This window comes from Oncorhynchus mykiss, chromosome 21 (genome assembly GCF_057628025.1).
Source record: "Oncorhynchus mykiss isolate SJ-2025 chromosome 21, ASM5762802v1, whole genome shotgun sequence".
Classification (NCBI taxonomy): Eukaryota; Metazoa; Chordata; class Actinopteri; order Salmoniformes; family Salmonidae; genus Oncorhynchus; species Oncorhynchus mykiss.
This window is the reverse complement of record NC_143042.1, coordinates 53,321,023-53,348,996: the sequence shown is the minus strand read 5'-3', so window position 1 is coordinate 53,348,996 and position 27,974 is coordinate 53,321,023. Positions and strand designations below refer to the sequence as shown.

At 43.7% G+C, this 27,974-nt stretch overlaps 1 protein-coding gene across 2 annotated transcripts in view; it reads left to right on the top strand.

Moving 5' to 3' along the window:
* The window catches only part of LOC110500776 (glucosidase 2 subunit beta), a 274,702-nt gene that overhangs the window by 106,628 nt on the left and 140,100 nt on the right, over positions 1–27,974 (top strand). The window contains exon 11 of one of the 2 annotated variants that reach the window (XM_090214914.1): positions 2,972–4,291. The exons of the other annotated variant lie outside the window; for it this stretch is intronic. Within the exon in view, the coding sequence (XP_090071040.1) occupies positions 2,972–3,042 (71 nt within the window). The 3' untranslated portion in view covers positions 3,043–4,291. Of the gene's footprint in view, positions 1–2,971; positions 4,292–27,974 lie in introns of those variants that run through there. 2 annotated transcript variants of the gene reach the window in all.

Here is a 27,974-nt window from a genome sequence, read left to right as displayed (position 1 = left end):
CTCTCCTCTTCTTCTCTCCAGTACCTCTCCTCCTCTCCTCTCCAGTACCTCTCCTCCTCTCCTCTTCTTCTCTCCAGTACGTCTCCTCCTCTCCTCTCCTCTCCAGTACCTATCCTCCTCTCCTCTCCAGTACCTCTCCTCCTCTCCTCCTCTCCTCTTTTTCTCTCCAGTACCTCTCCTCTTCTCCTCTCCAGTACCTCTCCTCCTCTCCTCCTCTCTCCAGTACCTCTCCTCCACTCCTCTTCTTCTCTCCAGTACCTCTCATCCACTCCTCCTCTCCTCCTCTCCTCTCCAGTAGCTCTCCTCCTCTCCTCTCCAGTAGCTCTCCTCCTCTCCTCCTCTCTCCTGTGCCTCTCCTCCTCTCCTCCTCTCCTCTCCAGTAGCTCTCCTCCTCTCCTCCTCTCCTCTTCTTCTCTCCAGTACCTCTCCTCCTCTCCTCCTCTCTCCTGTGCCTCTCCTCCTCTCCTCCTCTCCTCTCCAGTAGCTCTCCTCCTCTCCTCTTCTCTCCAGTGCCTCTCCTCCTCTCCTCCTCTCTTCTTCTCTCCAGTGCCTCTCATCCACTCCTCTTCTTCTCTCCAGTACCTCTCATCCACCCCTTCTCTCCTCTTCTGCCTATCCTCCTATCCTCCTTCCTCACCTCTTTAATTTCCTTCCACCATATTATCCTCTCTAAGGTCTTCTCCTGCTCCCTTCCTCTCTCACCTTTACCACCCTTCCTCTCTCACTTTACTACCCTTCCTCTCTCTCACCATTCCATCCTTCCTCTCGCACCTATCATATTTTTATTCTCCCTTTCTCTCTCTCGCTTTCCTTTCTTTCCTTGCTCTCCTTTTTCTCTCCTCTCTCTCTCTCAGCTGCCGTTCTTGTCCTTGGTGGCGCGCCTGAGCCTGCATCATTATCAGCTCTGAATTAACCATCCGCTCAGTCGGCAGCCCAGGGCCCACTAGGGGCCTGGCACATGTTTTTCTACCCTCGGAAAAACAGGAATTCTGAGTAGCAGTTTTCTCACTCTCTCACCGGTCCCTCCTGATCAGGGTTAACGCATGGCAGCATGCATGAATGCGGGGGGAAAACGACCGGCATCAGCGCCGCTTATCGCGCAAATGCAAAATAATTTATTCGGGGGGATATGCAAATCCAAAATCACTCTGCCTTGTTTACCCGAAGGGACCTGCTGATTCAGAGTGTGAAAAGAGGAGGAGAGAGAGTGAGGAGGAGAGAGAGAGAGCGGAACAATCGAAAACCAAACAAATCCATGTGCATGTACGGAGGCGCCCAGGCTAATTTAATTGGATTTCTTTAAGCGTCGGAAATGGAGGGTGTGAGACTGATGTTTCTTTGCCGTTTCAAGGCCACAAAGACAGTGTTAATTACTGAGAGGCTACATTATGGCCACAAATTGCCTTAGTTTTACTACGTTTGTCTGTATACCACCACTCTTACGAAGACATGGCTGGGATGTTGCTAGGTCCCAAAACTGTACCTGCCATATTGAATTGGATATGCCTGTAATAATCGACCATGCATAGCGATATGGAATAGACGAAACAGGGCGTACTTTAGTTATCTAGTTATCGAACAGAGCATTGCTACGACCACCATAAAATGCTAATGTACATGCCGTGTTTCTTAGGTGTCAGGGGTTAGAGTAGGATTAGATTTAATAGCATATCCTAGTTACTTGACTATTTTGAAAACCCTATAGGCACTACAGAACATGAATTACTACACCTATGCCGTCCAACTCTTGTCAAGTCAACTGAAAAAGAACATGAAGTTGTCAACATGACCTTTACTAGCAGACTCAAACTGAACGAGCCCAAATTGGAATATCTTACATTAACCCCCAAAGAGTACATTCTATATCCAAACTCAGCTTCTCTCCACCTTCCTCCTCCTCTTTCTTGTCCTCCTCCAGGTGATGAATCGTCTAGGAGGCTAGCCACATGTTGGGAATGCGAGATCTGTTGCCGAGCGTCCACGCTAGCCAATTAGCCACCCCACAGACAAGATAAGGCCCTCCTCAGTCACTTAGATAGACCATTACACCGAGCTGTGGCAAAAGCCCCAGCCGTCACTTACACGCTCGCCTTGACATCTCGTTGTAGCATTCCCTCCTCTCGCTTCTCTGCTCCCTTTTTTTTCCTTGTCTGCTCCAGAATGTTTATGTAATCCATTTAAACTTTGTTTGTCTATATATATAAGGATCTTGACAGTTGTTACGTAATGCAAGAAAAGGAAATAGCTGTGACCTGGATGTGGGAATATATTGGTACTCAAGGTTGTGCAGGGGCTCCGAGACAACCGGAGAAACTGATGTCGTGATGCAATGGAATGTGTGGCGTTGTTGAGGGCTGTGACAAATTAGATGATTGTGTTTGGGCAATATGTTTACAGTGATTTGACGTGGACTCATTTACGCATTAGTTGGTCTGCGTTTGAAACAATGATTGTCATCGTGTCACGAGACCGCATCAGACGATGGAGTGTTTTGACGTTGCTAAGGAGTAGCGCTGAGGCACAGTCGACATGAAAAGCAGATTTGTCTGCGCAAACATAATTTCTCAGTGAAAAAAACCCCGATATATATATATATATGTATTTTTATCTATTTCCAAAAGGCTAACATTTACATGCAGTGGCTTGTTGATACAGTATTACAGGATGATGCTCCAGAAGTACACTGGAAAACCCCACTACATATCAGTCCTCTAGGGTACTGTTATTTGGACATCCCTAGAACAGATCCAAAGATTAACATAGAAAAGCATAAGGATTCACAATCCGTTTCTATTTCTACAATCACTTTTCTCACCGTACTGGTCGTCCCATTCAATCTCTCCTTCATCTTCTCGTGGCACTGAAACCGTCTTGTAAATTAGAGCCATTTCCTGTTTCCCCTGCTGGGAGCCCAATTAGCATTGGGAGTTTTTTTGTTTTCTCAACAGAGTGCTGTGTGTTTGTATTTCAGGTTTGAGACCTACAGCTTGTGAGAGTACCGCCAAAGACAACAATTATCTCCTTTCCACAAGAATCTCTTAAGGCCACACAATGGTGAGCCGAGCTCAGAAAATGAATCCTTCTGAGCGAGCTCCCTCTGGATAAGTGGAAATATATATTTTAGCACTGAAAGAAGGAAACACTGACCTTATGTGTACTGCTGAGGCAAACAGGAAGGAATCCTAACATGGCCAGTCATTTTGTTCTCTCTAATAACTATTATACCTCAAGGACAAAAATGCTTTAGACAGGAACAGGAAATGACTCGACTTCTGAAGGTACAATGGGTATCGATCCATGACCTTCTGTGTGTTCCTGTCAGATTGTGTTTGGTCAGCTTCGTGTGTCTTAACAGTGTCCCTTGATATGCATGAATGTAGTGGATATACAGTCATTTAAGCATGTATATACATGAGCTGTAAAATAACTAAGACGCAGTATTGCTTTAGGACTTGGCAACACTTGAGGGAACCATGCGAAAGGTCAACATTAGCATTACGTGACACCTGACATAAATATTACATGTATTTATAACTAACATGTGTGAGACATGTTTTTAAGGTCAATTGGAGGTTGTTTTGACGGAAGTCCATTCATATTCATGGCAGGTATTGGCTCACATATTTTTTGTATTTAACGAGGCAAGTCAGCTCAGAACAAATTCTTATTTACAATGACGTCCTTAGGAACAGTGGGTTAACGGCTTTGTTTCCGGGGGGGCAGAACGACAGATTTGTACCTTGTCAGCTCGGGGATTCGAACTAGCAACCTTTCGGTTACTGGCCCAACTCTCTAACCACCAGGCTACCCTGCCGGATATTAGCCACATTAGGTTACACCAGGCTTTATGATTGACAATGAATGTATGCATTTTCAGCTATGGTTGATTAAGAAAACCCTTTGCCATTTTGTTGTGCTTTTGTACTCTTGACATCTGTCTCCGTTGTGCATGATGAGGTGGAGGCATTGTGACAGAGATGGTTTTCTGGCCTTCCGTGACACATTCCTCTGTATTCAGACACTCTGCGACAGTCTTGTAACGTACCAGAATAAATAGTTTCTTGGAAATCCATTTTTAGGTCCTTTATTGTAAATAATGAATGGCTGTGGTAAGTAAATTATGATGCAAGCGCTGCAGAGATTTGCACTTTTGTCTAGGCAATTCAGAACCAACCCGATCCAAACACACGCAAAGGCACGCGCACGCACACACACGCACACGCACACACACGCGCGCACGCACGCACGCATGCACGCACACACACAGAGAGAGAAAGCAGACACACACACACACACGCACGCGCACACACACACACGCACGCGCACACACGCACACACACACGCGCGCACGCACGCACGCACACACACACACAGAGAGAAAGCAGACACACACACGCACACGCACGCAATCGCACACACGCACACACACGCGCGCACGCACGCACGCACGCACGCACACACACACAGAGAGAAAGCAGACACACACACACACAGAGAGAAAGCAGACACACACACACACAGAGAGAAAGCAGACACACACACATACCGTGGATGAGCACTCTACACAAATACACACGTAAAAGGCTACTTTAAAAGGGCATTTGTCCACAAGATGCTATAATGTGCCTTGAAATGTTCTAAAGAACAGGAAAGTAGACAGAAAAGCATTGTTTAAGACAAGTTGAAAGGTTTCAAAGACTAACCATGGGTAGTGAACGCTCTGTAAAAAGATGCTCATAGACAGCGAGCACACTTTTGGCACGGCTAGATTTACATTTTAGGACATTTAGCAGACTTAGTCAGTGCATTCAACTAAGGTAGATAAAACAGCCGTTCCTTAATTAATCTTCCAACAGCATAGTCTGCAATAGTAAGAAAAGACAAGCGCGAGTGAGGAAAGGGACAACTGTAAGGTTGTATAACAGTGTTTGAGGACACGATAATATTGCTTTAGTGAGAAATGTCATGATGGCTGTCCACAGAAATGTATAGAGGGCTTCACCGTCTAGTGGCAAGTGTGCCCTCTATCCATCTCTATGCAGTGGTCTAACCAACACTGGTCTCCATCTCTATCCATCTCTATGTCTAACCAACACTGGTCTCCATCTCTATGCATCTCTATGTCTAACCAACACTGGTCTCCATCTCTATCCATCTCTATGTCTAACCAACACTGGTCTCCATCTCTATCTATCTCTATGTCTAACCAACACTGGTCTCCATCTCTATCCATCTCTATGTCTAACCAACACTGGTCTCCATCTCTATCCATCTCTATGTCTAACCAACACTGGTCTCCATCTCTATCCATCTCTATGTCTAACCAACACTGGTCTCCATCTCTATCCATCTCTATGTCTAACCAACACTGGTCTCCATCTCTATCCATCTCTATGTCTAACCAACACTGGTCTCCATCTCTATCCATCTCTATGTCTAACCAACACTGGTCTCCATCTCTATCCATCTCTATGTCTAACCAACACTGGTCTCCATCTCTATCCATCTCTATGTCTAACCAACACTGGTCTCCATCTCTATCCATCTCTATGTCTAACCAACACTGGTCTCCATCTCTATCCATCTCTATGTCTAACCAACACTGGTCTCCATCTCTATCCATCTCTATGTCTAACCAACACTGGTCTCCATCTCTATCCATCTCTATGTCTAACCAACACTGGTCTCCATCTCTATCCATCTCTATGTCTAACCAACACTGGTCTCCATCTCTATCCATCTCTATGTCTAACCAACACTGGTCTCCATCTCTATGCATCTCTATGTCTAACCAACACTGGTCTCCATCTCTATCCATCTCTATGTCTAACCAACACTGGTCTCCATCTCTATCCATCTCTATGTCTAACCAACACTGGTCTCCATCTCTATCCATCTCTATGTCTAACCAACACTGGTGGCTGGAGAGAAACATTTTGAATGAAAATAAAGGAAAAAAATCTGTACAGAGATTTAGCATATTAAACTAAACCCTTGTGATAGAGCAACACCTGTAGACTAGTACAGAGATTTAGCATATTAGGCATTCGAAACCCTTGTGATAGAGCAGCACTTGTAGACTAGCACAGGAAAGCAGCGCCACAGACGAAAGGAGAAACTGTCTCCCTCTGTCAGCCAATAAAAACGGTTGAGGTTTTATGATCTAAGTTTTTGGTGTCGCCGAGTATTAGGCATTCTAAACCCTTGTGATAGAGCAGCACAGGAAAGCAGCGCCACAGACGAGAGGAGAAACTGTCTCCCTCTGTCAGCCAATAAAAACGGTTGAGGTTTTATGATCTAAGTTTTTGGTGTCGCCGAGTATTAGGCATTCTAAACCCTTGTGATAGAGCAGCACAGGAAAGCAGCGCCACAGACAAAAGGTTGAGGTTTTATGATCCATTTTTTTAAAGTTTTTTTTTAATTTTGGTGTCGCCGAGTATTACAAAGAGTAATAGAAGGAGTTACATCCCGTGAAAAGTAACGAAGTAACGTTTCTAGTAACGAATCTCAACACTCTGTATGTAGGCTCATGTACAGGCCTAGTTTAGTATGTTTCGTTTTAGTATGAAATCGCTATGTGCTAATCGCTATCTGCTAATCGCTATCTGCTAATCGCTATCTGTATCATGAAGTTATTAGTATGTTTCGTTTTACTATGAAATCGCTATGTGCTAATCGCTATCTGCTAATCGCTATCTGCTAATCGCTATCTGCTAAGCGCTATATGCTAATCGCTATCTGCTAAACGCTATTTGCTAATCGCTATCTGCTAAACGCTATCTGCTAAGCGCTATCTGCTAATCGCTATCTGCTAAACGCTATCTGCTAATCGCTATCTGCTAAACGCTATCTGCTAATCGCTATCTGCTAATTGCTATCTGTATCATGAAGTTAACACTTTCCCACTCTATTTCATTGCTATATCTACATAGTCCCATCCTTAATCACCTAACAATGTTCACACCGTGGGAGAACCTTACTGACCAGACTTAAACGTTTAGGCTAGTTGCGACCTGGCCAAGATAAAGCATTAGCAATTCGACACATACAACAACACAGAGTTACACAAGGAATAAACAAAACAGACAGTCAATAATACAGTAGAACAAAAGAAAACAGAAAGTCTATATACAGTGAGTGCAAATGAGGTAAGATGAGGGAGTTAAGGCAAGAAATAGGCCATGGTGGCGAAGTAATTACAATATAGCAATTAAAACACTGGAATGGTAGATGTGCAGAAGATGAATGTGCAAGTAGAGATACTGGGGTGCAAAGGAGCAAGATAAATAAGTAAATACTGTATGGAGATGAGGTAGGTAGATAGATGGGCTGTTTACAGATGGGCTATGTACAGGTGCAGTGATCTGTGAGCTGCTCTGACAGCTGGGGCTTAAAGCTAGTGAGGGAGATATGAGTCTCCAGCTTCAGAGATTTTTGCAGTTCGTTCCAGTCATTGGCAGCAGAGAACTGGAAGGAAAGACGACCAAATGAGGAAATGGCTTTCGGGGTGACCAGTGAGATAAACCTGCTGGAGCGCGTGCTACAAGTGGATGCTGCTATGGTGACCAGTGAGCTGAGATAAGGCGGAGCTTTACCTAGCAGAGACTTGTAGATAACCTGTAGCCAGTGGGTTTGGCGACGAGTATGAAGCGAGGGCCAACCAACGAGAGCGTACAGGTCGTAATGGTGGGTAATGTATGGGGCTTTGGTGACAAAAGACTAGACAGTGGTCGTCTCATGTTGTCTGTCGTTACAAGACTAGACAGTGGTCGTCTTATGTCAAGTCTATGTCGTTACAAGAAAGTGATTGTCTTACTGTTTGATCTCTGATCTCTCTGAGGATCTCTGCCCCGTTTGCTCAACAATCACACAGACATATTTTTACATCTTGTTATCTCGCCGTGAGAAAACTGTTGACCTCCTCTTGTCTGTGCGAGCATCATATTTAACTTCCTTCCTCTGTGTTCAACCACGTCCATGTGAGAGATGTCACATTTGTTATGACAAAGACTTAATTGGCTGTAAAAAGCTGAAGTATTCTCTGGGTTATTTTGAGATTTCAGCCGAGCTGCAACATGACTCGTTTCAGGAAAGTAGGCGTATGTCACGCGTCACTACTTCACAGGAGAGCCGTTTGAATGTAAACTTTTTTTAAAAATCAAATTGTGTTTAGCAGAAATGCTTTCTGGAACATGTGATCTTTCATGTGCCTAAATAACAAACGTGTATGCTATCTGTAAATACGAATAAAATTGTTAAATAAACCTATTTGGTTTAGCCATGGAAAAGGGAGCAACCTTCCAGCTAGCCATGATTGGCTGAGATAATGAGTGGGCTGGACATGCCGGGAGATGAGTTCGGATTGGTCTGTCATGTAGCACGCTTCTGCCTATGATATGAGCTGGTCAGTATGTGTAGGTAATCCTGTCTAATGCGGCTTTTTTGAAAGATATCGCGTAGTAGAACTGCACAAGTGTTCCTCTCCACTTTCTTTGAGGACCGAGTTTTGAAATCAATGGAGTTAAAGTATGATAGCTAAGGAGATGGAGAAAATTCTGGCGTTTGATTGCAAATATGCAGATGGAGTCGAAAAGAGAACACGCGGAAGGCTCAGGATTACATCTTCAAACTAAGGGCATCCATGGCACTCGTGACAGAGAGGGAGAAGCGTCCATCTATGTATACGGTTAAGAGAGTTACATTTTCGGCTTATTACATGTTTCTAATTTTGTCTGTAAAATGTTTATGAGGTCACTGCGACAACTGTCGAGAGACGTAGCTGGCAAATTCACTTTGGCTATCTACCATGGCGCAGAATAACTGACAAATTGTACGTATGTTCAACACCTGTGAAATATGGCCGGTGTCAGTAAACGTTGTCAAAAAAAAAACGGAATTAAATTGTTGCCAGCAGCACAGTTACAGTCACTAACGCTCTGGATAACATGACAACCAGCCTAACCAGCTCTGCTAGGGTGAGTAAAATGGTCAGAGTGAGGTGTTCTCTCATTTGCGTCTGGACGTAGCTGGCCAATGTTAGCCAGTTAGCTTGTGTGCTTGACTGATATGCATGCAATAGAAATGAAACTATTCATTGGATATGGCACATCTGGGCAACACAAGTATCATTGTAATAACAGGCCACCTTCCTTATTGCGGTCAGTGTGCCCTTGGCGATTTTGCGATGTCTTGTGGGAAGAAGAGGCTCTGTAAACCATTTTGAAGATGGTATCCCATGAGTCAGTGGGGTTCATAGTCGATATTCCCACCACTATGCTCTAGCCTAACTGACTGAGAAAATGGCTCCTTTTTTTATGTTGTCATATGAACAGTACAGCGCTAATCTGCTGAGGTCACTCACACCTTACACGATGCTATTACTGTTTGCAGCACGCATCTTGTCATAGATGGACAAGACTTATATGAGATGAAAGGCGAGTTCCTAGCGAGTTCAGGAAGCCAAGTTAAAGAGCTTTGAGACATTCACGGCGATTTGGGCAGACGTTTTGATCAATGGAGAACAATAGGAAATATGCATGTTTTCTCCAACACTGAAGTTAATTTCCAGCTCAAGAGAGACAAATGACTTTCCCGTGACCTCCCGTGCTCTCCGGCAATAACAAGGAATTGGTGCTTTTCTAAGGGAGACGAGCACAGTAAATATATTTAATTTAGCGGTGGTTTTCATTCATCTGCGGAGTTAATAGATTTGATTTGGTAACAATGATTAGTTTGGCTGCCACTGTCTTTTTTTGTTGTTGTTGCTGAGTTCTGTAAGTCCTGTATAATACAAAGCACGTTTATCCCAGCGTTCTATTATGTATTACCCTGTTCTATTACCCTATTATGCAGGGTAGCCTAGTGGTTAGAGCGTTGGACTAGTAACCAGGAGGTTGCAAGTTCAAATCCCCCAAGCTGACAAGGTACAAATCTGTCGTTCTGCCACTGTTCCTAGGCCATCATTGAAAATAAGAATTTGTTCTTAACTGACTTGCCTAGTTAAATAAAGGTAAAATTAAAAAAACAACACAAACACATGATAACATACGCACTATACACACACGCGTACACATGGATTTTGTGTTGTAGATATGTGGTAGTAGAGTAAAGGCCTGAGGGCACACATTTAATGTGTTGTGAATTCTGTTGTAAATGTATTGTAATGTAAAATAAAAATATAAAAAAAATGTATAACTGTCTTAATGGGGATCCATAATAACTACAAATACATGCCATGTATATGTGTAGAGATGAAATACCCCATACTAGTAGAGACTGAGCTCCTGTGTATAGGTCTGTCATGCTCATTCCATTGTTCCATTGATCGGCCCATCGTGGCCTGTTCCCAAGCCCTTTGTGTCACCTACAGGTTTATATGACATTTTTTTCCCAGGAATTGATATTCATAAGCCTATCTCCATATATCAACTGTCCTTTAGCTTGATTATTGTCATGTTGTCATGCAAGTCTGTACAAATGAATTAGCTGAAAATGTCAATTGAAAATCACACTTGTCAATGTATTGTGGGAATCATTTAGGAATCCTAAATAAGAACGGGCTAAAATTAATGAACTGGTGTCGTTGATAAGTACATATATTTCAAGGAAGGTATGTATATTTAACCATACTGTACTATATGTCACATTTCTATATCCTATTCTCCACATACGTCCCCCTCTATATTCTAATACGTTCAGATAAAGAGGGTAGTGGGTCAGATTCCCGCGATTTCATTTCCAGATCCCATCCATCATACTGTGTAATAGTTTTCCTCCATCGTAGGGCCACTTGTAAAATGATCCATGGTGTGGTGGTGGTGGTGGATGTGGGAGGGGCTTAATTAATCCGGTATCCATGGATTCTGAACCTCGGGGACGATAGGGTTGAGCCATGCACGACTATATTTAAAACCTCTGAGATGTAAAATCACGTTTTGGGGACCTGCGTGGTTCTGATACCGGTTCCCGACCCAACATTTGTCGCCTATATATCTTTATGTGGACACTATAGATGGAAATGGTTTGCATTGAGCGTTTGCCCGGACTCTCTCACACACACACACACACAGGAGTATGTCTCTTCTGCCTGTGTGAAGCAGGATGTGAAATCTGACACCACTTGAAGCTGGGATGTCCCTCCTACCATTTCATTCGCTCCTCTGACTGTCCATCAACCCTACGTCACAGCCTGGAATCCTTATATCATAACGCAGCCGGAGAGAAAATAATACAAAGATTTTAAACAAAAAGCCTTTTTTGTTTGTCATAGATGGACAAGACTTATATGAGATGAAAGGCGAGTTCCTAGCGAGTTCAGGAAGCCAAGTTAAAGAGCTTTGAGACATTCACAGCGATTTGGGCAGATCAACGGAGAACAATAGAAAATATGCATGTTTTCTCCAACACTAAATATACTGTACAAATATATATTTTACAGTTATAAGGAAGGTGAAATCCTATAGTTAGTAATGTTATAAATGTATTATACTATATTTAGAAAAAAAGTAATTTTAAGCCTTAGTCATACTGTTTTGTGGAATATCAAATACATAATATAAAATATTTCATATTTTCATATTAATTATCATATTTGTACTGTGTACTTGAGCTTGTGTCCTTGAAATTGAATACACCTCAGAATTGTATTAAAAATAATACCAGAAAGGTGAGATTTTAACCTTATTTTTTGGAGGATGCAGTATTACTAGTTATTGTTTCATAATAAATCATTACTTTTGGGGATTACGTAGATTACATTTGAGATTACATTTTAGTTACATTTAAGAGGTTATTAACAGAGAGGTTGTACATCCTCTCAATCTCCCTTAGCTTCTCAATGTTTCGCCTCGGTGTTCTCCTCTGGCCGAGCATGCTGCTTCAGCACTTACTAAAAGCACAGCGAAGTTTCTGCGTGCTCACACACTCAGTCCACCTTTCAGCACACTGTGTTTTGAGGTGGCCGAACCACATTTTCTGCTTGAAATCAAACAATTCTGGTGTGATGTACTTTTGGAGGTGGCCAAACCACATTTTTTTGCTTGAAATCTAAAATCCTGGTGTGATGAGATATAATGATCCTGGTGAATGCTAGTTTAGTTTTTTGGGATGTGTCTAGGATATATAGACTGTCTATCCAATCTGTTACTCCTGAAGATCATCAGGTTCTCTCATGAGAGGATACTTCTATTGTCTGTAACCAAACACATAGGTAATTATTACCTTTATGTAATGAACTCCACAATATTGTCTAAATATTCTAAATATAATGTCTAAATATAACTGTGTTTTTTTTGACCAGTCGTCCATGCATTATGTATTGGCAGTTGTGTGGTCTCTGTAAAGCACTCCTATTCGGGTTTGACCAACCAACGCTCTCATGTTCAGTCACCATTTATTCTGCCACAGGCTAAGTGAAAGCCAACTCAAACAGTTGGATGGAATGCTGTTGAAATTCCTCAGTCGTGTTAAATAAATGGGTTATTGGCAGATATGTTTCTTATTCGATCTGCATGTCTGATTTTACAGGGACAAAAATCCTTGCTGATTGAAAAATGAAGCTGCCATTTAAACACGGGAGAACGTTACAGATAGCTTGTCGCCATCCCATAATGATATGGAAGACATCAGTTGAGCTGCGTTTTGTCTCTCGAGCACAAGGGTTTTTAATTGCAGGAGAAGTTTGGAGGCGACTGTGATGTGATTGAGCCAGCGCTCCGATAGAAAGTACATCAAGGATCATTTTGAAACCTACTTTTGAAACTTTTAAAACATTGACTTGTAGATGACTGGTTTATTACAATTTGTCTTGATGTTGAATTGGAGCTATCTTCCACTAGATTATATTTGGATTTAGTTTGAGTTTGATGTTTGGTACAGTAGCTCTCTTTGGCAACTTCAGTAGCTTCCTTGGGACCTCTAGGGATATGCTGTTTATCCGTAGGGTTGGTTACTTTCTAAACGTTACTCTCCAATCCTGGTCGTCTGTAGACTTTCAAAAAAGTAGGGCAAGGGCAGCAGACATGGGATTCACCTGTCAACAGTAGATGTTGTGACTGTGAAATAAAGGCATGTCCTTAATATGGTCTTTGGTCACTGTTGCTATACATTTAGACTGTGTCAGTGCCAATGCTAATCAGAAGAAGAAGAAGAGAAAACCCATCTGAACCTCCTCTAATGGCTTTGGAATCTTCACCACTTCCTTTCAAGTGAGCTTCTGCTACTGGCAGCCATTTTAAAAACATTGGCCAACACTTTCATCCTGTGCCATTCTTCATTCGCTCGCCTACAAAGCCTGCGTGAATGTCTTTGCGGTTTAACAGAGTAGTGAACCTTTGAAGATCTACACTGAACAAAAGTATAAACGCAACGTGCATCAATTTCAAAGAGTTACAGTTCATATAAGGAAATCAGTCCATTGAAATACATTCATTAGGCCCTAATCTATGGATTTCACATGACTGGGAATACGCATACAGTGAGGGAAAAAGTATTTGATCACCTGCTGATTTTGTACGTTTGCCCACTGCCAAAGAAATGATCAGTCTATAATTTTAATGGTAGGTTTATTTGAACAGTGAGAGACAGAATAACAACAAAATAATCCAGAAAAACGCACGTCAAAAATGTTATAAATTGATTGGCATTTTAATGAGGGAAATAAGTATTTCACCCCTCTACAAAACATGACTTAGTACTTGGTGGTAAAACCCTTGTTGGCAATCACAGAGGTCAGACGTTTCTTGTAGTTGGCCAACAGGTTTGCACACATCTCAGTAGGGATTTTGTCCCTCTCCTTTTTGCAGATCTTCTCCAAGTCATTAAGGTTTCGAGGCTGACGTTAGGCAACTCGAACCTTCAGCTCCCTCCACAAATTTTCTATGGGATTAAGTTCTGGAGACTGGCTAGGCCACTCCAGGACCTTAATGTGCTTCTTCTTGAGCCACTCCTTTGTTGCCTTGGCTGTGTGTTTTGGGTCATTGTCATGCTGGAATACCCATCCACGACCCATTTTCAATGCCCTGGCTGAGGGAAGGAGGTTCTCACCCAAGATTTGACGGTACATGGCCCCGTCCATCGTCCCTTTTGATGCGGTGAAGTTGTCCTGTCCCCTTGGCAGAAAAACACCCCCAAAGCATAATGTTTCCACCTCTATGTTTTGACGGTGGGGATGGGGTTCTTGGGGTCACGAGCACACAGATGAGCTTCCCTGAGATGGTTTATGCAGAGTGTATTATGTGTTATTTCATAATTTTGATGTCTTCAATACTATTCTACAATGTAGAAAATTATAAAAAATAAAGAAAAACCATTAAATGTGTAGGTGTGTCCAAACTTTTGACTGGTAACTGTATATCAAAAGTATCAGCATCAGCAAATGTAGGCTACTGTTAATCATTAGCATTTCCCCATTGAAAAATAATGTTTGGTTATGGTCATTTCTGTTTTTTTCCAATGTATTAATACTGCATAGCCTTCTCATTCTCATAGTGTACACGTTGTTTGGAGAGCTCACAGTGCGCAGTAATAGTGAAGTGTGTTTCATTATATTGACCGGTTTTATGTACATTTCTTCATTGTCTTTTGTTTGGAGCATCTCTGGTTTCTCTGTGTTGTCACTATTGTGTCAACGTGCTCGCTTGAGTGAGCACAGATTCAGGCTGCGTCACCTGTGTTGAGGTCAGCTGTTGTTGTTTGGCTCTAGCTAAGTAGCTAATAGCTGAAGTAATTTGTGTGAAAACCTTCCATAACCAAATATAGCTAGCTAGCTTTATTTGCCTGTTTGTTAGCAAGCTATCTTTCAGCTGACTGATGTTAGCTAGCTACAGAGGCTAGCTGCTAGAATTTGGACAATCAAGCTAATGTTAGCTAACGTTAGCTAGCTAGCTATTTAGCTAATCAAAATATCTGTTCGCATTTATTGATTAACCTCAGCTTAACCTGTTAGCGATCACTTCTTATGACTGGCAGCCAGGTACAAGCAGCTGTGTTGTTGCCAAGCAACCGACTCTGAGCTTAGCTAAAAAAAGAGTTTAGCATTGTCCGAAATGCTACAAAAAGGTAGCACATCATTGGTTCTAAATGGAAAGAAATGACCACATGAAAAGATAAATGATACATTTAGTTAAAAAACTGTTGGCCCTACAAACATATTCAGTTTGAAAGGTACCAAGTGTAAAGGTCACTTTATGGAAGCTGTTGTCTCCTTTTTATCCGACGCCTAGATATTGAGCTAAACTCAGCAACAAAAAAAAAGTCCCTTTTTCGGGACCCTGCCTTTGAACGATAATTCGTCAAAATCCAAATAACTTCACAGATCTTTATTGTAAAGGGTTTAAACACTGTTTCCCATGTTTGGACCATAATGAACCATAAACAATGAACCATAAACAATGAACCATTAACAAAAGAATGAACATGCACCTGTGGAACGGTCGTTAAGACAATAACAACACTAACTTACAAACGGTATGAAATTAAGGTCACAGTTATGAAAACCTAGGACACTAAAGAGGCCTTTCTACTGACTCTGAAAAACACCAAAAGAAAGATGCCCAGGGTCCTTGCTCATCTGCATGAATGTGCCTTAGGCATGCTGCAAGGAGGAATGAGGACTGCAGATGTGGCCAGGGCAATAAATTGCAATATCCGTACTGTGAGACGCCTAAGACAGTGCTACAGGGAGACAGGACGGACAGCTGATCGTCCTCGCAGTGGCAGACCACGTGTAACAACACCTGCACAGGATCGGTACATCTGAACCTCACACATGTGGGACAGGTACAGGATGGCAACAACAACTGTCTGAGTTACGCCAGGAACACACAATCCCTCCACCAGACTGTCCGCAATAGGCTGAGAATGGCTGGACTGAGGGCTTGTAGGCCTGTTGTAAGGCAGGTCCTCACCAGACATCACCAGCAACAACGTCGCCTATGGGCACAATCCCATCGTAGCTGGACCAGACAGGACTGGCAAAAAGTGCTCTTGACTGACAAGTTGCGGTTTTGTCTCACCAGGGGTGATGGTCGGATTCGCGTTTATCGTCGAAGGAATGAGCGTTACACCGAGGCCTGTACTCTGGAGCGGGATCGATTTGGAGGTGGAGGGTCCGTCATGGTCTGGGACGGTGTGTCACAGCATCATCGGACTGAGCTTGTTGTCATTGCAGGAAATATCAACGCTATGCGTTACAGGGAAGACATCCTTCTCCCTTATGTGGTACCCTTCCTGCAGGCTCATCCTGACATGACCCTCCAGCATGACTATGCCACCAGCCATACTGCTCGTTTTTTGCGTGATTTCCTGCAAGACAGGAATGTCAGTGTTCTGCCATGGCCAGCGAAGAGGCCGGATCACAATCCCATTGAGCACGAACGGTTGGAAACTGTTGGATCGGAGGGTGAGGGCTAGGGCCATTCCCCCTAGAAATGTCCGCGAACTTGCAGGTGCCTTGGTGGAAGAGTGGGGGAACATCTCACAGCAAAAACTGGCAGATCTGATGCAGTCCATGAGGAGGAGATGCACTGCAGTACTTAATGCAGCTGGTGGCCACACCAGATACTGACTGTGACTTTTGATTTTGACCCCCACTTTGTTCAGGGACACATTATTCCATTTGTGTTATTCCTAAGTCTGTGGTGCTTGTTCAGTTTATATCTCAGTTGTTGAATCTTGTTATGTTCATTCATACAAATATTTACACCTTTTAAGTTTGCTGAAAATAAACGCAGTTGACAGTGAGAGGTAATTAATTTTTTTGCTGAGTTTAGGTTGGGGGAAGAAATTGCAATTTTTTTCCTAACGCTAAAGACCCTGTTAAAAATCTGGTATGTGCTTCTCGGTTAACGGACGGATGGCTCATGACGAGAAACAGGGATTGTTTTGTCTACTGTACCACCAGGTGATTTGCACACTTTCTCGACATTGGTATACTGTTGGCTTGAATATGATGGTTGGGAATTTAACTTTGAGCTTCAATCAAAGCTGACGGAAATACTCAAGAGATATGTTCTGGGAATAAAGCCTATTCTCAAGACACTCTTAGAGTATGAAATTTATTCATTTAATTATTATTTTATAATTATTATAATTCAATTACATTTCTGTGTTGTTTTTAGATTATATAAAGGGAATATTCCGTCGAAATACTGGAATGAGGGCCTCCCGGGTGGCGCAGTGGTTAAGGGCGCTGTACTGCAGCGCCAGCTGTGCCATCAGAGTCCCTGGGTTCGCACCCAGGCTCTGTCGTAACCGGCCGCGACCGGGAGGTCCGTGGGGCGACGCACAATTGGCCTAGCGTCGCCCGGGTTAGGGAGGGCTTGGTCGCACCAGCGCGGGCTGGGCGCAGTGTGCGCTAACCAGGTGCACGGTGTTTCCTCCGGCGCATTGGTGCGGCTGGCTTCCGGGTTGGATGCGTGCTGTGCGGCTTGGGTTGTGTATGACTTTCAACCTTCGTCTCTCGCGCACCAGCGCGGGCTGGGCGCAGTGTGCGCTAACCAGGTGCACGGTGTTTCCTCCGGCGCATTGGTGCGGCTGGCTTCCGGGTTGGATGCGTGCTGTGCGGCTTGGGTTGTGTATGACTTTCAACCTTCGTCTCTCCCGAGCCCGTACGGGAGTTGTAGCGATGAGACAAGATACTACAACAATTGGATACCACGAAATTGGGGAGAAAAAGGGGTAAAATTCAAAAAAAAAAAGAGAAATTATATATATAAATATATTATTTTATATATATATAGTGGGGAGAACAAGTATTTGATACACTGCCGATTTTGTAGGTTACAAACCATCTGTAATTTATCATAGGTGTGCCACTTCAACTGTGAGAGATGACAAAAATCCAGAAAATCACATTGTATGTATAAATATATGTGCATGTATGTATGTATGTATGTATGAATATATGTTTATGTATGTGTGTGTATGTATATATATATATATATATATATATATATATATATATATATATGTAGACATTCAGCAGACATCTCCAATAACCTTTTAGACTTCGTTAGACAAGCTGGTGTAGGGACTTGTTGTCTTGACAGAATTCTCCCCCATTCCAAATGCCCACGTTGCCAACCACCGACTGCCCACTACTGTTGGAAACCCGACACAGGTAACTGATTTCTCCACTGACGACGCAGCGGAAGAAAAGCCTGCTCCACCATTCTGACCATCTGGAAGTATGTCTGAGACTTGAGTCTGACGTGTAACTTTTAATTGGAGAGACACTAGAGGGAGGCAGTAGAGAAACAGGGAGGCTCCCGACGGATAGCCAGACAGCGGCGGCCGGCAGATGGACAACCTGAGTACGCTGGAATACACCATTATTCTGGTCCTATAGGGAGGACCTGCAGATACCGGTTTAGTTCCGAATCAGACCAGAGGGCGTTTCAATTCCTTGGTTGGCACATAAAATAATAATTTTAAAAAACTCTAACCTCCCAAGAAATGTACAAATATTTGATCAGGGCTCGAACAAGCATTCCTTGTAGCCGATAGAGTTACATTACATCTTGGGATTGTTTCAGTGTCAGTTAAAGAAATGCAATCCAACTTGTGCTCGACGCCAATTCGCTCTGAAACTTAGCCTCCGGCCATGGGCCGCGAACCAGGGAGTGTTCGCTCTGAAACTTAGCCTCTGGCCATGGCCCGCGAAGCAGGAGGTGTTCACTCTGGAACATAGCCCTGGGGCCTGACTGCGAAGCAAAGGGGCACTACGCTAGGTTGGGTAAGCAGGTGTGGGGCAGTTTCATTGTGTTTTGGTCTGAAACATGGCTAATATTGCCTCCTTCAGGATACCCCCCCCTCTCTTATTCTCTCTCTCTCTCGCTCTCTCTCCGTTTCTCCATGCTTCTCCAAGCCTGTGTTAATGTATGTATATTTTTTATATATTTTTTGTTCATTTCACTCTTCTCTCACGTTGCATATTCATCTTAACCCCCCACCCACGACAGTCACCCCCCCCCCCCCTACCGCCCGACCCCAAACCCCTCGACGTGGGAATCCAATTTGTACTGTATGTTTCATTTCTTCTCAGATTAGATTTATTTCATGTTGGCTGCTTTTAATTAACTCTCTGGCATCACGATGAGAGAGATATAAAAACTCCTTACACCCGCCAATGAGTTACACCGGCAATGAGTTACACCAGCAATCATTTACCACTTAGACAGTGGTGCAGGAGCCCCCGTCCGTTGCCACGGCAACCGGCACCTTGGTGATTGATCCCTCGCCAGTGTGGCGTCGCTGCAGGGAATAGAGAGCGTGAGCTTAGCACGCTCACTACATCTTCCTAATTAAAATGGGATTACTGTTGTTTTTTTTTCTTTCTGGATCATAAAGGCGCTTTGGCGGTGGGCGTGGCATGGGGCGTGGCAATGGACGTGGTCGGGCCTATCGGTACGGCGGAATTTTAGATGACATTTTAGGGCCCCCATCGTAGCAGTGTAGTGAAATGATAGCATTTTTAAGCCGCCAATTTTTGTATTTTTTTTACACAGTTTAGGATAAGGGATTTCTGTAAATGTCAAGGAAGTTAAATACAACACAAGAACAATCTAATGCAAAGCTCAATGCACTGATATGTACAAAGTCTATATTGAGCTACTTCAATCGATAGCTCAATAGAGATCTATAGAGATGTGCATCTATAGTTTTCCTTTACGGGAAATGAATTAGTGCAATACATTCATCATAGAGTAGCTAATTTTTCCTCAGATGACAACAAAAGAGCTACGCTATTTGCTACGCTATTTGGCTAGCAGCCACACGAGTAAATTAGCAATGTATGGCCGTCCTATTTTGTAATGTTTATCATAGAAAGAATGTAGGCCGGCTACAATTCCCAATCTAATGTTTTGCTCTCATGCGATTTTTTTTCTCACTCGTGGGGTTGTGATGACAGTGAACGTGGTGTGCACATTCATTTTCAGTGACACTGTGTAAATCACGTTTTATTCTGTGCAAATTGCCTCAGACAACAGCAATTAGTCTGTTGTGGGGTGTTGGTAATTACTGAATATTCCTAAAAATCTGAGTTTATTATAAATGTTCCATTAACAACGCCTTCGTATTGTAATTGGATTATATTTTAAATGTTTTATTATTATTAGTATTATATTATATATATTCTAGTATTTATTTGAACTAGGCAAGTCAGTTAAGAACAAATTCTCATTTACAACCTAGGAACAGCGGGTTAACTGCCTTGTTCAGGGGCAGAACGACAGATTTTTACTTAATCAGCTTAGGGATTTGATCTAGCATCCTTTCGGTTACCTGCCACATTATGCTTAAATCAATGCTGGTCTAGTTGTTTCTAGGTCTTTCTGGAGACTACCCATTGAATCTATAAATGCTCCATACCCAAGTTGGATCACTACAGGTTTGACAACAGACGTGTTGATTAAGCACAAGCATGTTTAAATGCACGTGCTGTCGCTTATTGCTTCTTTCAAACACCCTGCCAGCTAATCCTGACCTTAAAGGTTCACACCTCAGGCTTCCCTTTGGGCAGAAACAGAGATTATTAAGGAGTGCAACTTTAAAAACTTTTCTATTCACACCTGTGCAACATTCTTAGTATTTCAATCACAACTCAATCTCAACAGTTACAGTGTTTCTTCCTGTGCAGCCTCTGATTCGCATCTCTGATTCGCATCTCTGATTCAAATCTCTGATTCAAATCTCTGATTCAAATCTCTGATTCACATCTCTGATTCACATCTTTGATTCGCATCTCTGATTCAAATCTCTGATTCAAATCTCTGATTCACATCTCTGATTTACATCTCTGATTCAGATCTCTGATTCACATCTCTGATTTACATCTCTGATTCAAATCTCTGATTCACATCTCTGATTTACATCTCTGATTCAGATCTCTGATTCACATCTCTGATTTACATCTCTGATGCACGTCTCTGATTCACGTCTCTGATTTACATCTGATTAAATCTCTGATTCAGATCTCTGATTCAGATCTCTCATTCACATCGCAAAGTGAGCTCTCTGACCTGACCCATTAACCTTAGATATAGAGAAGGAGAGTTAGAGAGGAAGAGGTCAAGAGGCAGAGAGAGGTCAAGAGGCAGAGAGAGGTCAAGAGGCAGAGAGAGGTCAAGAGGCAGAGAGAGAAAGGTCAAGAGGCAGAGAGAGGGGTCTTGAGATAGAGAGAACAAGAGGCAGAGAGAGAGGTCAAGAGGCAGAGAGAGAGGTCAAGAGGCAGAGAGAGAGGTCAAGAGGCAGAGAGAGAGGTCAAGAGGCAGAGATGGATAGAGGGAGAGGTCAAGCAATAGAAATAGAGAGAGTACGGTGTCCTGGAGAAAGTTTTTTGTTGTTGTTGTGTTTCCCAATCACAGCGATGCATTTAGCAAGGCTTAACATGGCTCCTTGAGCCCATTTTGAATCTGCGCTCTTTTGGCGCGCTGCGTCTTTACAGCAGAGGGCAATAATAGACCGTGGACTTTATAATGTGGGTCTTTATGTCCCTGCATGCGGAACACAGCCAGAAAGCAGAGGCTGTTGGGAGTAAAAATTTAAAAAAAGACATGTTTGGTCTCGAACGTCGGAAAGCCCATAACCGCCTGATATGTCAAGCGATGAAAACGTATATTAAACCCCACATCGAGGCCTCTTGAATGGAACACACTTCAATTTCACCCCTATCAAAATGCAAAATCACTCCGGCCCATCGACGGTACAACAGGCACTACTATATCATCCGTGAAGTGGATTCTTTTCTTTTTTTTTACGCCCTCTTGTGTGGTAACAAACTACTCTCTGAAATGAAATGAGTGCTGTTATAGCATTATGAAGCTGAGTGCCCAGATCAATCGTCCGTTTTATTTTAGTTTTTCTTCCGCAATCGTTCTCTCACTGAAAATGGCTGTGTGGTATTTGTAGGGAGTGAGTAGTTGGACTTGCCTTTCTTTGTCTCCACAAAGAAGCATCAAATAAATGCAATTTCTGCTCTATTTTTTTTCTTTGTTTTTTTCCCGAGAAGGCTGTAATATGTCACCTTTTTTGGTTAATGCGACCAAATTCATATAGAAACGTGAGATATAGATCTGTATTTCGCATTGAAAGCCAGTCTAAGATGTGTTGGATCTGTTCTACATGCGCTATATCTATGCTTTCTGTTAGGTTTTTTTTTTTTTTTTTTTTTGCGCCTTTTTACTATTGGTTTTGTACACCAGCTTCAAACAGAGGAAAAATATTTTTTTGTTTTTTTGGAAAGATACTGTATTTCACAACGGTTCTTGATGGTACAATGATTCTCTACAGTTTTGTCAGGTGAACTGACAAAACTGTTAGAATTTTTGTAACCAGGAAATGGCGGAGCAGTTTCTGCATTTCGTACATTTTTTAAATTGAGATTTTTATTCAATCAGTCAACCATTTTGGTTCTCATTTTGGTTCAGTATGTTTTTTATTCAAAGGTCTTGGAATAATCCTTTATCATCGCAGTTATGTTGAGGGATGTTTAATAGTTACATTATTATTTTTACTGATTTCTGGTCCTACTGTCGGCAAAATACACCAAACACAACACCAGACTTTTAGCCAAAGTTCTTGTGATGTGGTGACAAATAGGGAAACAGACCAATGAGGCCAGGGACAAGTTCATTAGGGGTACACCACTGCAAAACAACGTGCAACTGACAACGAAAACAATTGTTTCTTAATAGACAACTTCAGGTTGTATCCACCCCTGCCCCACACACATTTCACACATTTCACTCAGCTTTCTTCCGTTTTGTGCCTACCGAACACAACCCCTGCTTTTAGGTTGTTGTCTTGTAATGGCTGCTTCTGAGCCTTATCCGGACTACATGGAGGGGAATCTTAGTCTCTATATGGCTTAGCTGGCTGAGGGATGTGACAGTGTACCGTTTTAGTGTTTGTTAAAATCACACGTACGTGTGTGCGAATGGCAGTGTGCTCGGTGGAGAAGGAAACCATCTGGGAATGTGTTTGTGTTAGGCAAAGTGCAATGCTTCCCCCCCCTCCCTCACAGACGCGTGGCATCATGTTGAGAGGAATATGGAATCTAAATCTGGGACGCTGATAGATAGAAATGGTGGGTCACACTGTTCGTTGTGTAACTTAAAAGCCACGATGAAGAGAAGGTCGAAAGGTATTCACGTTATTACCACCTGGGTTTAATCAACATGTGACGAAAAAACGTTTTAGTTCTAACAACGTTTTCAAACAGGAAACGAGATGAAAATGTGTTTTTTTTCGATGAGAAATCGACATGTCAATGTTGTCTTTTCGTAGCCCCATATTTTACCCCCAATTTTGTTTTTGTCTTGTTTTCATCCTGTTCTGTTTTTTTATTTATTTATTGTTATGCCGTAACTCATCGTGTGTTTTGGTCATAAAAATAAAAAAAAGGGTTGAACCATTCGTACAACACCATCCTGACAACCAATTGAATGCCGGCAAAAACAGCATTTCTCCTGCCTTCCTCAGCTCGACTACTCCCCTCCACTGCTCTTTCGCAAGTATCTCTCACGTGAGGAACACACATGCAAACTACAAAGATAGAAAGCACGTTGGTTCAGTTTGAAATTACTAAATGTAAGCAAATGCTTAGCAAAAAAATGAATGCAGGTGATATTGCACCGGTTGTCTGGATGGTAAACATACACGTTGTGACACCTTGCGTACAAAACACTCTCACATACACAGCCCTCATCAACAGCCGTTTAGTCTTCTCCTGTCACATCCGTCCATCCCTCACCTCCTTCCTTCCTCATCGTCGACTGATGTGAAGTGTCAGGAGTCAGAGGTTTTTCTACTAACGCACACACACACGCGCACACACACACACACACACACACACACACACACACACACACACACACACACACACACACACAGGGAGCCATGAATACACACCTGTCATCACCACATCGACAGCTGTGATTCAGTTCTGTCTCTTCTTTCAGCTATGCTCAACCATGCCAGAGAAGAGCATTCCATTTCTATTAATAATTTATCAGTCAAATGCTTTGATTTCTGTGATTGGATATTACCACCTCTAGTTCCTCCCCCTCTCTCCCGCTGCTGCCCCTTGGGAGGGCTCAATGTCTCTGCTAGCTTTCCTCCAGAGTGTGTGTGTGTGTGTGTGCGTGCACGTGCGTGCCTGCGTGTGCGTGCGTGCGCGTGTGTGTGCGTGCGTGCGCGTGTGTGTGAGAGAGAGAGAGTGCGCGTGCGTGCGTGTGTGTGTGTGAGAGAGTGTGTGTGTGTGTGTGAGAGACAGAGAGTGTGTGTGCTTGCACGTGCGTGTGTGTGTGTGTGTGTGAGAGAGTGTGTGTGTGTGTGTGAGAGACAGAGAGTGTGTGTGTGTGCGCGCGTGTGTGTGTGTGTGTGTATGTGTGTGTGTGTGTGTGTGTGTGTGTGAGAGAGAGTGTGTGTGTGAGAGAGAGTGTGTGTGTGTGTGAGAGACAGAGAGTGTGTGTGTGTGTGTGTGTGTGTGTGTGTGTGTGTGTGTGTGTGTGTGTGTGTGTGTGTGTGTGTGTGAGAGAGAGTGCACTCCACTGCCTCAAAAAGGGGTGATATGAAATCAAAATTTTTGTGATGTGTTTTTGATTATTGTCCACTTGTGTGTATTGTCCACTTGGTAGATGTTCACAGCTCTGATAAGCGTGCCACTCTTCATCAAAATGTGTACATCGATTCATTACATGAACCCGTAACAGGAGCAATGCCAGCGTGTCAACCTGTAGCCTAGTCTCGGTACGCTAAAGATGGTCTGGAACAAGTCCAAGCCGTTTCAAACCGCAACCACAAAACCGGCAGAGCGGCTAAGAAAATAGCCGTGTTTCTCATCATCAATGAAGTCAAGTACAAATCCACGCTGAGATGTTAAACGAAATTGCATGTGCCGTGAGACAATTGGATAGATTTGGCATCTTTATTCCCCGTAACCACAAGTGCCATGCCAACACTGGCTCAGGGCCCTTTGTGCTAAAATAGTTTTGGGGACCTGTCATCGGCCATTATAATTAGTGGATGTTGATGTCTAAATAATTACCATCAGGCTGTTATGTTGCTGTGGCTGGATCAGTGTTGGTGCTTCAGCTCCATCCCCCTCCTGTCCTCTGGAAGCAGTATTGGGGAGACTTTCGACAGCGCCCACAGATCTCACTCACTGACAACAGCTGCTTGTTTTTTTTTTTTCCGCGGTTGGAAAATAATTAACGGACGTGCATGCAAGATGGTTCGGCGTTGGCGTCTCGGGTTTGTTTAGTCTCTCCCTCCTTCCCTCGATCCCCTTTATTTTGATGGTCTCGCTGTTTGATTGTGATTTGGACCCGGCGAGGGGAGAGGAGAGGAGGAGAGACGTCCCTGTGGGGATTGTGGATCGACATAGAAGCATGGTAAAAGCACGTGGGGCCCTCACCGCCTCGCCTTGAAATGTAGAGGAAAACTCAGTAGAGAGCGACTGTGTGGGGCTGTTGTTACACCAGCGTCATGTTTGCCTTCGCAGTGTGACGTCCTGTAACATACAGCTGCCATTGTTTCAGTAATGTAGCATCATGGTATTTATGTCCTGTAACATACAGCTGCCATTGTTTCAGTAATGTAGCATCATGGTATTTATGTCCTGTAACATACAGCTGCCATTGTTTCAGTAATGTAGCATCATGGTATTTACGTCCTGTAACATACAGCTGCCATTGTTTCAGTAATGTAGCATCATGGTATTTATGTCCTGTAACATACAGCTGCCATTGTTTCAGTAATGTAGCATCATGGTATTTACGTCCTGTAACATACAGCTGCCATTGTTTCAGTAATGTAGCATCATGGTATTTACGTCCTGTAACATACAGCTGCCATTGTTTCAGTAATGTAGCATCATGGTATTTACATCCTGTAACATACAGCTGCCATTGTTTCAGTAATGTAGCATCATGGTATTTATGTCCTGTAACATACAGCTGCCATTGTTTCAGTAATGTAGCATCATGGTATTTACGTCCTGTAACATACAGCTGCCATTGTTTCAGTAATGTAGCATCATGGTATTTACGTCCTGTAACATACAGCTGCCATTGTTTCAGTAATGTAGCATCATGGTATTTACGTCCTGTAACATACAGCTGCCATTGTTTCAGTAATGTAGCATCATGGTATTTACGTCCTGTAACATACAGCTGCCATTGTTTCAGTAATGTAGCATCATGGTATTTATGTCCTGTAATATACAGCTGCCATTGTTTCAGTAATGTAGCATCATGGTATTTACGTCCTGTAACATACAGCTGCCATTGTTTCAGTAATGTAGCATCATGGTATTTACGTCCTGTAACATACAGCTGCCATTGTTTCAGTAATGTAGCATCATGGTATTTATGTCCCTGTAACATACAGCTGCCATTGTTTCAGTAATGTAGCATCATGGTATTTATGTCATGTAACATACAGCTGCCATTGTTTCAGTAATGTAGCATCATGGTATTTATGTCCCTGTAACATACAGCTGCCATTGTTTCAGTAATGTAGCATCATGGTATTTATGTCCCTGTAACATACATGTGTTGATACCCGGCTATCAGTTCACCCCTTCAGCAATCAGATTGTCTACTTAACATGCTTGTTGGAGGCTAATTGTAGTTACATAAAAGGTACAGTGTCATCACATATCTAGGTTTGGTTTCTATATAGGGCTGTGCTCAGGGGAGGAGTGGGCTATGTCTGTGTGTATCGAGAGCCCGTTGTGTGAAGACTTGAGTCACACTTGTCAGTCTCCTTCACTCTCCCCTAATAAGACAGATGTATTGTGGCGGCATTCGTAACCCACCTCCATCCCCCACCTCCATACGCCACCACCATCCAGATCCTCCATCCCCCACCATCATCCAGCACCTCCATCCCCGCCTCCACCCCCCAACTCCATCCCCCACCACCATCCAGAACCTCTGTCCCGCATCACCATCCCCAACTCCATCCAGAACCTCCATCCCCCACCTCCACCCCCACCTTCACCCCCAACTCCAGCCAGAACCTCCATCTCCCACCTCCATCCCCCACCTCCATCCAGAACCTCCATCCCCCACCACAATCCCCTATTTCCTTCCCCCAACTCCATCCAGAACCTCCATCCCTCAAAACATCCCCCACCTCCATCCAGAACCTCCATCTCCCACCACCATTCCCTACCTCCATCCCCCAAATCCATCCAGAACCTCCATCCCCCACCACCATCCAGAACCTCCAACCCCCCACCACCATCCAGAACCGCCATCCCCCACCTCAATCAGGAACCTCCATCCCCCACCACCATCCAAAACCTCCGTCCCGCACGACCATCCACTCCTCCATCCAGAACCTCCAACCCCCACCACCATCCAGCACCTCCATCCCCTACCTCAATCCAGAACCTCCATCCCCCACCACCATCCAGAACCCTCATCCCCCACCTCCATCCCCCACCACCATCTAGAACCTCCAACCCCCACCACCATCCAGAACCTCCATCCCCCACCACCACCCAGAACCTCCATCCCCACCACCATCCAGAACCCTCATCCCCCACCACCATCCAGAACCTCCAACCCCCACCACCATCCAGAACCTCCGTCCCCCACCACCATCCCCCAGCAACATCTAGAACCTCCATCCCCCACCACCACCCAGAACCTCCATCCCTTACCTCAATCCGGAACATCCATCCCTCACCTCCATCCCTCACCTCCATCCCCTTCCTCCATCCCCCACCACCACCATCCACCACCATCCAGAACCTCCATCCCCCACCACCATCCAGAACCTCCATCCCCCACCACCATCCAGAACTTCCATCTCCCCACCACCACCCAGAACCTCCATCCCCCACCGCCATCCAGAACCTCCATCCCCCACCACCATCCAGAACCTCCATCCCCCACCACCATCCAGAACCTCCAACCCCCACCACCATACAGAACCTCCATCCCCCACCAACATCTAGAACC